At 34.6% G+C, this 13,847-nt stretch overlaps 2 protein-coding genes across 2 annotated transcripts; one reads left to right on the plus strand and one right to left on the minus strand.

Moving 5' to 3' along the window:
• Positions 1-331: 331 nt before the first annotated feature.
• On the plus strand, positions 332-5,471 carry LOC113779263 (monoacylglycerol lipase). The gene is made up of 8 exons (XM_027324801.1): positions 332-457; positions 554-1,014; positions 2,904-2,942; positions 3,130-3,200; positions 3,864-3,928; positions 4,305-4,394; positions 4,485-4,577; positions 4,815-5,471. Exons 2-8 carry the CDS (start codon positions 572-574, stop codon positions 5,250-5,252), a joined length of 1,239 nt encoding a protein of 412 aa, XP_027180602.1. The 5' UTR covers positions 332-457; positions 554-571; the 3' UTR covers positions 5,253-5,471.
• A 2,670-nt stretch (positions 5,472-8,141) lies between these two features.
• LOC113779708 (lachrymatory-factor synthase) lies at positions 8,142-9,042 on the minus strand. The gene has a single exon (XM_027325398.1). The coding sequence runs from the start codon at positions 8,881-8,883 to the stop codon at positions 8,344-8,346; it is 540 nt and encodes a 179-aa protein (XP_027181199.1). The 5' UTR covers positions 8,884-9,042; the 3' UTR covers positions 8,142-8,343.
• Between the last annotated feature and the right edge of the window lie 4,805 nt (positions 9,043-13,847).

Genomic DNA, 13,847 nt, shown 5'->3' on the forward strand with positions numbered 1-13,847 from the left:
AAAATATAATATAGTAATTTAATATATATATATATAAGGTAAAGTGATAATTAAAAAATATATTTATGAAAAATGTAATATTTTTTTTAAAGAAAAATTACAATGCGAACATTCATATTCAATTCATTAGTAGGTGAAATTGTTTTTTTAAAAAAAGACGCACATTTATTGTTATGAAATTAGTTATAACTTGACCCGTAATTATTTCCATAGTTAATTGTCAATCACCATGCTGATAGACCCGTATACCAGGTCAAATCAAGACGGTCTACTAAAGAAAGCAGTATTTATTAGTAGTATTATTATACATTAAATCGCCCGTTATAAAATACTGCCATCAAACACGCTTTCCTTTCTTCCATTTCTTCCCCTTTCATCTCTTCCTCTTATTCTTCATCACCGGCCCGCGTACGTTAATAATATACTCTTACTTGCACCAGAAATCTATCCGCTTCCTGTACATATTTTTCCTCCATCTCTTCTTCTTCTTCTTCTTCATTTTTTATTTTTTGCCCTCTCTTTGTAAATTGTTAATTTGTTTTTATATCTTCAGTCAAGAATAGTTACCGAAATGGAAGCGGTGCAGGTGGAGGAGCTGACCTCGGGTGCGAGCGGTCGCATAATTCCGGTTTGTAAAAACCTCCGCCGCGCGGTTTTCTCGTACGACGCGGTGCGGCGTGGTTTGATATTAATCCAGTCTATTTTCTTATGGATGATTGTGCTTCTCCTCCCCCACCGCCACTGCTCGCCTCCGTCGTCGGTGGCGGATTCCGCATCGGAGGCGTGGTTGATGAAAAAGAGAAAATTCCGGAAAGACGAGGAGGATACTCTTAGACGTAGAGCTCTAGCTGAGGCCTTGCAGATGGTCGCTGCAGATGCAGGTGCTGGTATGGAGTCCGAGAGCGCCTCCGGAAATGGAAATAGCCGGTGCCTCTGGAGCACTTCCTTGTTCTCTGGAGTTCGAAGGAATGCTTTGTTTTGTCGCTCGTGGCTTCCGGTTTCCGGTGAATTGAAGTACGCTCTCAAATTTCCAATTTTTCATTTTATTTTGTGATCATTATTATTTTTTAAAAAATAAAAAAAAAATCTGTTAAGCAGTCTTAGGAGTTTTCCGTGTAGTTTTTGTTTTGAATCCTGATGGCCGTTTGAAGCTTCAAATTTTCCATGTCTACGTGTTTGTTACGGAAAATAAGTTGTTGGATATATTTAGTGATGAGGATTGTGGATTGCTGGAAGATGCAAAATTTCTATGGTAGTTGGGATTTTGTTGAGTATTTTATTTTTCTGTTAAGAGTTGTCTAATAGTAGTATTTAAAGAAGGAACCAAAACTTGGACATGGTCTTTGGAATTTTTAAACTGAATTTTATAATATTCTTTTGCTGGAAGCATGTGGTTCTTAGTGATCTGGAACTGCATGGCATCTGCACATGCCGTGATTTTATTAATTTTGTCAAGACGCCATCATGATTTGTTCTAAAGTACTAAAACTTAGTTAGTAAGAGGTGCTTTGTTAAGGACTTAGCGAAATTTGAAGAAGGCAATCAACTCTTTGTTGATATTGAAATCTTGTGAGAGATAGGTGGTCATAGTTTGCTTTTTCTCCTTCTGGATGTAAGTGGTTTGCTTCATTGTCTTCTGGGTGGAACTTTATTAATCAGTGGACAGTTCAGAGTTGAGAATGCAAAGCAGAAATCGGAGTATAGCATGCAAGCTTGAAAACCGAATTACTAGTCTATAGTTAGTTATCCCAATATTTCAGTCTTGCTGATATTTGGGATATAGCAATTGTGGTTTATATCATCCTGTCTCCTGGTTTGTTCTGCAAATTCTGTATGTTATGAGTAGACTTATCTGTTTTTCATGGTGGTCCTCTAATCATTAAGGATATGGTTATTGTATAGCAAACATGTGCATATACTATGAGCATTTTGAAACATAAAATTTGGGGCACCTACCTACCTCCTCTTTTTGTCCATATGTTTTTCAAAAGATTATTTATATGTAATTTTCACTTATCAAGCATTATTTCTTCCTCCCTATTTTTGGGATCCACCTTAATTTGCTTAATTTTCACTCATAGTTGGTTAAACAAGATGAAAGATTTAGTTTAGAGTGAGCCATATTGATTTCTATCACTTGTTCTACCTTGGAAATGAGGGCATCTTCCATCTTGGACCACAATTTGATTACAGATCCACCTATTTATTATGCAGTCTCCTGGTTGCATCAATGCGGTTGGTGGTAGGTAATGCGGTTCCGTATTTAGTTGCTATCCAAAGTTCATGCAGAAAGAACTTAAAAAATACAAGTTTTGGGATGGTCAATTTCATGTATTTCTTTAGGACAATGAAGATGGACATCTTAACAATTGGCTAGAAGTTAGCTTATTGGCTTTATGTTAACAATGTCCTAGACAGCTGCTGTATCATGTTTACTGTCTGCCAAATGATTTGTCAATTTTGTAGGGAAAGCATTGTGTGTTGTACATCAAATCAATTATAGCTCTTGCTTTTCCATTACCTAATTCATGACTGAATTGATAGCTCGTACTTGTTGGCATCTTATTTGCCAGTGTTCTTGTGTGCATTGCACTATCTAATGTATTGCGTTTTGTCTGAATATTTTCCATGGATATATGGCAAGTCTTTCTTCTTTTAGAGACACCTTTTTTCTTGTCAGTTCTTTGTCACTTTAAGCAAATCTTGCACTGCAACAATTCATTTTTTCTTAATAAAATTCTGGATAACCAGGATTTAAACTAGAAGAAAGGCCTAATGGGCTCTGGTGCAGCTAGTCTCTGAGTTCTTGCACATTGAGAACATGTACATATCTCAGTTTTCAGCTGCTACTTTTTTTGCTCCTTTTTGGATGTCTGTATTAATGGACTTGTTTATTATTTCAGAGGCATCTTGATCATCATCCACGGACTAAATGAGCACAGGCACGTATATAATTTGAAAATAACCTTTCCTTTGGGCAAGACAGCTAGGGGCTGGCGGTGTTCAGTGCCTCTCAAATCAGGCTGCAATTTATATCTTTTTTTACCTGACAGTTAAACTGGTTTCCACTTCTGATATTTAGTCAAAATAACAAGACTGAGGTATTTGTTCTGCTCTTTTCATGTGCAGTGGCCGCTATGCTGATTTTGCTAGACAACTTAACTCCTATAACTTTGGGGTCTATGCAATGGACTGGATAGGTAGCTGCTTGATATCATGTCATTTATTTTCGTACACTTGCAAATTTTGGTATTTAACAAGCCAGCTTATTAGCAGTATTCCTTCTAACAGCATTTCTCTTGTAACTCATTAATCATCTTTCTGCTCATTTGGTACCTGTTGTGCTGTATTTGTGCAAACAATGGATTATGATCTCTAAAACTTTAAGTATATACATACCTTGTAGGCTGAAGCTTAGTAACAATTTATAGGATTGCAAACCCATTAATGAATGATAATGACTTAATAGCGGAATAGTATCTAAATGCTGGATCAGTATCCTTGAAATTCATTTACAAGAGTTTAGGGGCCCATCTTTGGATGGCTGGGGTTATTATTACAATACATTGTTGTACTTATGTAGAGAGCTATTTTCATTGAAATAGCATCTTAGTTGAACAGTATTTTTGTCGGTGGCCGCCTGTTGATGACAGTTTCCTTTTCAACTTACTTTTTTAAGATTTTTCTATTTTCTGTTTCATACTTCTTGCTTTTTAGGCTTGGTCATATTCATGTAATTCTATTCGTTAACTTTTTAAGGACACTATCATGTTATGTCTCTTAAACGGTTGCAAATGTACGCTTATTGTCTGTCCTTGAGAAAACGCTGCCTTTGGTGACTGAGGTGCTCATTCCTGTGATAGGTCATGGAGGGAGTGATGGTTTGCATGGTTATGTACCCTCACTGGATTATGTGGTTGCTGACACTGTAAGTTTTTTTCCATAGATTTCTTTCCCGTGATCCTTCCGCTTCCCTGTGTTGTGCATTAAAAGTTTTACCATCCAATCTCTGGAATTATTTCCCTTGTCAAGTCTGTTGTCCTTGGGATTGTAACCCATATTTGTCATATTACTTCTGGCTTCCTCACCACCTTTTCGCTATAGCTTCTGCTTCCTCACAACTTTGTGCATCTGCTTCCTCATATCTGGTCAATATGCCATCGTTGAATTAGACAAATTGATTTGTTTCTCCTTTTCTTTTTCTTTTTTTTTTGGTTGATTTTAAGGGGGTAGGGGGTGTGCTTTGAAGGTGGATTGCTTTATTTTGGTCAATCAATAAGCTAGGTGCTACTTCTGCTGAACAGGGAGCTTTCTTGGAAAAGATCAACAGGGGTCACCCTGGTATACCATGCTTCCTATTTGGCCATTCAACTGGGGGGGCTGTGGTTCTGAAGGCAAGTCTGTTTAATAGACCTAAAAATGAGTTAGAATTTTTGGCCTCTGATTGCCTTTTGAAATTTTGAGTTGTCTACTTTTCTGAGCAGGCAGCTTCATATCCCCAAATAGAGATGATGTTGGAAGGAATCATATTGACTTCACCAGCTTTGCGTGTGACGCCAGCACATCCAATTGTTAGCGTAAGTTCATTCTTCTCTTTTCCCACTTCTTGGCTAGTATTCAAAATTTAGGCAGGGTTAAGAGAAAGAACAGTGGAAAGGGAAGGACTGCATCTGTACTTTTGTGTTGGGACATTTATTTTTGCTCCTATTGAGTTGTCATTTTGTTGGCTTGCCTTTTGTATTGGACTATTGTCTGAAAATGCTTTTTTTCCCCCCGGTGACTGATTCAAAAGTATGGGTTTTATTCTTATTCAGGCTGTAGCTCCGTTGTTTTCACTGGTCGCTCCGAGGTACCAGTTCAAAGGTTCTCATAAAAGGGGTATTCCAGTTTCAAGGGACCCTGCTGCACTTGTGGCCAAATATTCTGACCCATTGGTCTACACTGGCCCAATGAGGGTCCGAACAGGCCATGAGATTTTGCGCATCTCTTCTTATTTGACGCGTAATTTCAAGTCCGTTACAGTTCCCTTTTTCGTCCTTCATGGAACTGCTGATAGAGTCACAGATCCGCTAGCTTCCCAAGATCTGTACAATGAGGCAGCTTCCGAGTTTAAGGACATAAAGCTCTATGATGGCTTTTTGCATGACCTCCTCTTTGAACCCGAGCGCGAAGAAATAGGCCAGGATATTATTGATTGGATGGAGAAAAAACTGAGCCCTGGGAAGCTTGAAAATGTAAATAATTATTGTTAAGAGGAAACATCAACTAGTTCCCTTACTGCTTATATAGATTTCAGTGTTGGAGTCAGCTCTATGATATATTTCACAAAACTTTTGGCAAGAATCTAGTGCTGTGGCTATTGCTCAAAAGTTTTAGTGAGAAGCTAGTGGTGTACTGAAACAATTCATGTCTGAACCCATGATTTCTGTTTTGCTATAATTGCAACATATTTGGTGAGATTTTCCAATTTATCATGCTTTGGCTGCGGAACTGTTTATAACTACCCCCTTGTGTTTTCCTATAGAGTTGCACATTGTGTTCGTGGCATCTGGCCTTCATCAAACATTGCCTGCTTAGAGATATCTTTTGGCTTTTGATCTACTTGTCCTTTTTTTTAGAGGTGTCAAAATGAGTGACTTGAGCGGGTTTGGGTTGGGTAAAATGGGTAATGGGTATAAGTGAGTCAATCCATTTATACCCATTTAATTAGATGGGTATAAATGGACAAGTCAAACAATGAATTGCGTAACTCAATTACTAATTAATAACCCATTTATTTTAATTTTTTGTAAACTCATTTAAATTCATTTTTACAAACTAAGTTATCAATTTATAACTCTCTTTGTACCCATCATTAGTTTTAAATATTTACTTACAATGCTCCATAAGCCTAATTACTAATTTTTTTCCATTTATACTCTATGTCGCAAAATTACATATTATTTAATAATTGAATAATAAGAATAAAAAAATTTGAACTAAGTACTATAAAAGTTAATATAAAAATTTAATCCAAAAATTTTGAACCCCTAATATGTTTTTCATATATAAATTTAAAATTTCATTTTAGAAAGATAAGAAAAGAGGCTAAAACTTATCATAAATTGGTAATGCTAAAAAATGAGCAAGTTAACAAACTAAGAGAAAATAAAATAATAAGATAAAACCAACAAATAATAATAATAATGAAATAAAAGTAGTTAACATCATGATAAAATGAAAATTTTGAAAAAAAAAAGGGGGTTGGGGGAAGAGAAGAGACTTGGGGGAAGAGAATTCTAAATGGGTTAATTAGGTTTGATGGGTTACCCAATAATACTTATTTAATAAATGGGTATTATTGGATAACCCATTTATACCCATATACAAAAATTTAAGATACCCATACCCATCGATTCATGGGCGGGTATGGGTAAATTTAGTTAAGTGGGTTGGTGTACTAATCTGACAAATGTTTACTGACTTCACAATGCAAAAATTACTTGCAGACTCGGAGGTAAAGCAAACTCAAATAATGAGAATTATGATATTCACGATAGCTTTAAAAGCAAAATGCCGCATTGATCTTGACATATTTGCTCAGAGACGTATGCAATGCCTCCACGAAATTGCGTCCAGCAAGAACTCTATCCCTGCAAGAAACAAACAATTTAGAGCAAGTCTTCATGATGCGACATGGACGATCGATAAATTACTCCGGATATTTTTATCAAAACTTGAGAGGTGCATACAGCTATGCCCTATCAGCAGGAGCTATTGAACTTATAGATGAAGCAAATGCTTTTGCTTGCGCTCAAGCATTTGCAAAATGAAGCTGATGGACTTTTTCTGTCCCGAGCTGAAAGACAAACCAAATTACTCATCAGATATTGGAATCGAGCTCGATTCGGTAAGAAGGCTCGTTCGTAGTTAGATCGCCAACTAATCAAATCAAACTTCAACAATAATTTGTGTTTGATAAACTTTTAAATTTGGCTCGATTAGCATATAAGTAAAATTTACATGTAAAAAGTTCCAACTACTCGAGTTTGGCTGGACAAAAGTTCTTTCAAACTCAGATCGAGAAGTAAATAAGCCAAATTTGAACAAATTTCAAACTTGTCAAAATAATGAACTAAATTTGAACACTAAAATCCAAGATTTGTTTAGAATAGTTTATACCTCCTATTTCTGTCAAAATGAAAGATGTCACTCATTGAATTTGTCCTCAAGACTACCATTTGTCTGATTCTTGTGTGTTTACCATTTCGTTTCTGGCCGTAAACGTTTCTCATTTTTTGTAGACTTTGAGGTCATTTCTCATTGCAAAGCTATTGAATATTTGAATTAAGTAATGTGACATTTGTTGAGCAGTATTATTCATCAAGTTAGGTGGATCTTGGACTTTAATACCTTCGGAAGCAGGGTGGAGCACCAGTCATCACGGACTAATGACTAGTAAAACTACAAACTAAACAACAAACCAGAGTTTCTTTGTGGTAAAGTATGGTCAATGTAAAGTGGGGCAGGAGGACACCCCAGACTCGAGAAATTCTATGGCATCCTTTCAAAAATAAAAATTTTCATTCATTTATGCCCTAATAGAAAAGAATTTGTGAAGTCTTTTAATATCCGCTTAAAACATTTATAATCTTTACTTAAATCCTTGTAAAGATTACATTTTGCCTGAGAAAACTTTTCAGAAAACTATAGGGGCATTCCCCTGAAATATTTCATCTTTATCAGTCTTGCCCCCCATATCCATAACTCAACATGGGGTTCTATAGGTTTGGTGGTATATAAAAATTGCATGGTATTACACAATGCTCATACATACATTTTTCTTCTCCAGATTTTGAGGTTGATTATGTCTCTTTCTAATTCTACCAGCACTTAATTGGAAGAGTCTTAAATATTTAAGAATCAGAAATTAGTGCATGACTTCCCCTTGTAATTTGGGGTGGTGGAAGTGTTGTGTTTGGATTGCATTTTCCGTCATTTTTCATGGAAAAATTACCGTAGCGATTTGATATATGTGAGTGAAAAAGGTAATAGGAAAATGTGATCACGAAAAACGACAATATTTTCGGACGGAAACAAGCAATCCAAACAATGTTGCATATATCATGTGTTATGGTTGGACTACCAAACTGCAAGAGATGTGCTTAATTTAGCCCTGGGCTTACAATTTCAACACCACATGATTCTCACAGTACAACTAACAACAACATAATTAGCTCTGTTAAACTTGATTATCGACGAGTCCTAGGAAATTAACAAAGCAAAACATGTACTAGTAGATTGTCGAAAAATACAATTGAAATATGGATCAATATATATATATATATATATATCATCTGACGACTAATTTGAGTGCAAAGCTCTCTCCATATTCTCCACCATGCCTTGCAAGGACAAGTTAAGGTAAGATGATAAAACATCACAAGTCATCCCCTCCACAGGATCAGCCAAGAAAGACCATTCGATCTGACACCCGAATTTGTCATCATCACCCTTTGCTGGCAACAATTTGATGGTTGCTACGTAAGATTTGAATCCCAGATTATTGTCCAGAACTTCATAGCTCAGACAACGCACCACTGGATCAATGGCTAACAACTTCTCATGGCACCACTTGGTCATGCCAGGATTCTTGTTTTCTTCATCATCATCATCAAAATCGTCCGACGGTGAGGAAGTCGAGGAAGGGGGTTTGCAGGCACAGTAGCGAACAAGTCCAGGCTGCCCATTGATCCCTTCAACTCGGTAACAGGTATCAATGGCAGGGAGCCATTTGTCCAAGCTGCAAAAGTCCTCCAGTAAAGGCCATACCTGTTCTGCTCCAATCCCATTTAGCTTTGCCGTAGCTTTGCCTTCCCATTTCACTTGTTCTTGTGCTGCCATGTTAATTTCTGAGAGAGAAAGACGAGAAGGAATCGAGGAGGGAGGATTGGCAGGAAGGAATATCTACGACCAGAAAGCTTGGACAATGTATAACAACAAATACTAAACGACGAGTTGGATTAGGACCATGGTTTTTATATAGTAGCGCACTACAAACTGTGGGTGCGTGGGGCTGGAGTTGGAGAGGGAAGATAATTAATTTAGGTTGGCCAGACCTTACGTGACAAATTTTTAATACAAGAGGCCAGAGAAGAAGAACGAAATCAAAATCAATAAAGACAAAGACTAACTAAACACGCAATAATCACTCCTTAATGAGTCATGAATGCTTATATATATATATATATAAATAGAGTTTTTTTGCCACAATAACACTCTTACTAAAAAATATTATTGTTCAAAATTTATTACCATAATGATATTATTGTTCCCATCTAGTTATCCTGATTGCCATGTAGGATAACAAGAAAGGAAAGTTCTAATCCAGTTTATAGTTTCCAACATTAACTAAAATTTTAAATTTTTTTATTATAGAGGCACAAGAAGATTGCATAACTTTTATAATTATCTAAAATAAATTTTACCATTATTGACCTTACTATTATTACTTATTAGTCTCTGAATTTTGTTAAATGTATCAAACCTATTGCATATATTTTTTCAAAAAATAATTTTAAAAATACAAAAATTGCAACGAAAATTTTAAGCAATTACAAAAATTTCAAGGTTATCATATTTGTTTATGTTATCCTTCCTACTCTTTGAAAAGACGAGAATAATCTTCATCTACTTTAAGATTATCGACTTGCGAAACATATTTTTTAGATGCTGTTAATATAAAGATTGGCTTCTTAGATTATGTTTGACAAGGGAAAGATAACGAAAGAAAAAAATGTGGGAAGGTTTATAGAGAAAATTGGAGAAGATATTAGATGAGAAAGAGAAATAGAGGACGTCTTTATCTCTGACACATATGCAGCCTAAGTGGCAAAAAAGGATCACAAAGGTAATAAATTTTAAAATTAAGTTACTTTGGAAATATATTTTGAAAGAAGAGTTATTTTGGCAATAAACTCTATATAAATATATATTCTAAGTTGGAGGTGAGGTGTTTGACTTTTCTTTTTTTTAGTTTTATATTTCTCCAATCACTCTGAGGAATGCGTTCGGTGGATAAAGTCAGAAATCTCCCAATCATCTAATTAATTATAAATAAGTTTTTTTATACACTGTCAATATATATATATATATATATATAGTTTTTTTTTATGTTAACAGATTTAGATTATAGTTACATAAAGAAATTTAAATTTAAAATTCAAATCATGTATATGTGACATACATCTATAGCTGTTAGTGTTAAAAAAAAATTTAGTATACTGTTAGTTCATAGAAAGTTGTTAATGATCCTGTCAGCTGAGTTGGGTCCTGTGAAGGCATTTAGTGTAATTAAATTAGCACTGGTGCGGTTATTGTTTTAGCAGTGCAACAGATTTAATCTATTAAGGACTAATTAAATGATTGTTGCTAATGATCCAATTAAATCTAAATCTATTGTTTTCCAAGTCTTGTCTAAACTACCACACTTGATAATTAACATCAAATTACCAAGTAGTAAGTCTTAAAGCATAATTAAACGGCTTTAACGAAGCATCATTCTGGCAAAATGTTCTGCAGTTCTGGAAATCAGGGGCCGACAAAAGTTGCATGAAGTTGGAATACGGAATGTAAGCCAAAAGCAATTTGGTGTTCCATAGAGAGTGGTCCTGGGGTATGATGGCTGGGATTGTGAGGACAACATTGATATTGAATTCTCATGATAAGGACAATATTCACCCTTTTTTTCTTGAGCCTTTGCCTCTTTGGAATGTTAATTCATGGTGATGATTATAGCTTATGTAAAGCTTTGGCACCTCTCCTACCCAAGGATGGGGGATTGTGGGTGCCGACCACCAATACCAAAAAAAGTGCTGAAAATTAGGTTCTGTTTGTATTGCTATTTTCTGGTGTTTTTGTAGAAAATTATACTGTAACGATTTAATATATATGAGATAAAAAGATGATTATGGAAATGCATTCACGGAAAACTTGACATTTTTTTGGGGGAAAATGGCTTTCCAAAAATTGAGAATCTATAAGATATTGGATTTCACAGAAAATTTTTTTAAAAAAATTCTCTTACATAAAAACCCACGGAAAAGACTTTATTTGTTTGCTCCCTCTCTCACGGAAAATTAAGGAGATTTTGACTAGAGTAGTTCTATGGAGAATGTGAAGAAAATAGTTTTAGAGAAAAGGAGAGCAAAACCCAGTACAGTAATTTGAAAATTTTTTTTTAAAATATTATTCTGTTTGTATCATAAACACATATATCACATCATAACAAAGGTTATTTGGGAAAATAGATTATTTGGGATAATTTTTTTTTGAAAAAAATACTACAGTATTGTTTTTATGTGATATATGTGAAATAAAAAAAATTATTGAAAAATGTGTCGATAATGCAATCAAATAAATTTTGAAGACACCTCTAGATAATTATGTCATCCATATTCATAGTCACCATACCGCAGATACTTTTTAGTAGAACAAGTCATGGGTTTAATTGTATTAAATTTGTCCGCAAAATAGAAAAAGCCCCATAAACATGTGCTATTAAACCGCTAATTACGGGTAAAACGAGGCTTGTTGAGATCTAAACACGAAGATGCTATGTATTGAAGCCCTGACACTAAGGGACAAACTTTCCTAATTTCCCGGTTGAAATCCTCGGCCCCCATATGAAGCCCCCTTAACAAATTTCTGCCAAGTGTTGCAACTAATCAAGTTAGCCTTTTTAACTCTTCCACCTCGTTATTATCAACAAAAAAAAAAAAAAAAAACTCTTCCACCTTGTTTGTCTGTCTTGGTAAATTAGACAGCTGGGCTCACCTCTCTTCATCAGCTTTTCTATCGTTTGTCTTCCTTCCTGTCGAGAAGAAATTTTATTGACAAGATTGGGATTTTGTATGCATTCTTGAATATTATATAGAGTTTCGTGAATCATGGAATTTATAGAGTTTTGTGAATCAGGCCAAACCATGGGTCTTATTCAATGTTGGAATCAGGCCAAACTATGGGTCTCATCCAATGTTGAAAGAAATGAAGATAATTTACGTAGCATTTGCCTCTACTAGGGAACCGGGCTCAACTCTGACACTAGAGGTGGCAATTTGTCCCAAGTCCCAATGGGTTACCCATGCCCATGGGGACTTTGGGCGGGATGGGTATTGGATTTTGATATTGGGTTTAAAATGGGACAAATCCCAATTGTACCCATTATTTGATGGGAATACTTGGGAAATACTTGGGTACCCATTGGGCTCAAATAACAAGGGCTCTGTTTGGTTTAACTATTTTTGGGGGGTATTTTTGAAATATTTTATTATAGCAGTGTATATGAAATATTTTTACTATAAATTTTTTTTGAAATATTTGATATACTAATATGGATGGGATGTTTTTTGAGTTATTGTATATTACTGTAACATTGTATTTGAAAAACTTAATTTTTGAAGAAATAGCCAATCCAAACGGAGTCTTAGATTCAAAAATTATCTTTAACAATTTTTATAGTCATACTAGAGAATATAATCTAGTAGTTTTCCTAGTCATTATCCACAAGAATTTTCAACATTTCATTCAATTTAGACCTGTCATCTTTGGACAATGATGAGAATAAATATTCAATACCTTAAGTACCTTGGCCATCTTGATATATGTTGGAATATGACTGTATATCTATTTTTTCCTTTATTTGTTAATCCAATTTTTTATGGGAATCCTGAGTATAAAGCACTTGCATGTTTATTTAATAAAATTAAAAAAAATTTAATAAATCAAAAATATTAAAATTATATAAAAAATAAAAATGAATTAAAGGAAAAAAATATGTAGAAAATAGATTTGGGTATTGGGCGGGATCAATCTAAACCCATCCCAAAGTGATCCCGCCCAACTTAGTTCCAAAATACATATGGGTAAGATTGGGTCCAAACCCATATGACCCGGTTCCATCACAAACCCAAGCAAATCCCGCCCATCCCGCCCATTTTGCCACCTCTATCTGACACTAAAGTCTCTCGTCGCCGTTTGGATTAGAACTTTTAAAAGTTTTTATAAAATAAATGTACTGCAACGATTTGATATATATAAAATAAAAAAAATAATTGAAATAAGTGTTCACGAAAAATATAATTTTTTTTTTTGAAAATCACAGCCCAGGTAAGACCAACTCCGGACATTTGGCAGAATTTTGTTAATTAGGCTCCATAGGAGCTGGGAAATATGTAAATTAAGGTTCTATTGGTAAATATTAGTCATAATCATACAAAAAGAGAAGATAGCCCACAAGTTGGATCTAATCACATACATGTGTTTATGCTATTATTATTAAGCAAAATCAAATAGACATATACATGTGTTTAAAAAAAATGTATTCACACACATAATTAGTGAGAAATGAAAAATTCATTTTTTGAAATGTGAGGGATGGAGAAATTCATTTTGTGAAATGTGAGGGATGAAAAAAATCATTTTATAAAATGTGAGGGACGAAAAAATTTGTTTTATAAAATGTAGAGGACTATAGATCAGATTATGTAAAATATAATTTGACAAATGTACCCTTAAAAAATGATCACGTGCCTTGCACGTGATGGATTCTGGCAAAAAAATGATCGGAAACCTAGTTAGGGACTAAATATGACCGATGTGAATATGTAAGGGACATAAAATTACATTTTTAAAAGTAAGGGACGAAAAAAGTCATTCTACAAAATGTGAGGGACGTTTTGGATGATTTTCCCTAAATAAAATTTGTAACTCTTCTTCGTGAATGGGTTTCTTAATCACATTTTTACTTTACATATATCAAATTAGTATTGTACATTTTTTTAATAAAAATTTCAAAAAATAGCGATTCA

The sequence above is a fragment of the Coffea eugenioides genome, chromosome 8 (assembly GCF_003713205.1).
Source record: "Coffea eugenioides isolate CCC68of chromosome 8, Ceug_1.0, whole genome shotgun sequence".
Classification (NCBI taxonomy): domain Eukaryota; kingdom Viridiplantae; phylum Streptophyta; class Magnoliopsida; order Gentianales; family Rubiaceae; genus Coffea; species Coffea eugenioides.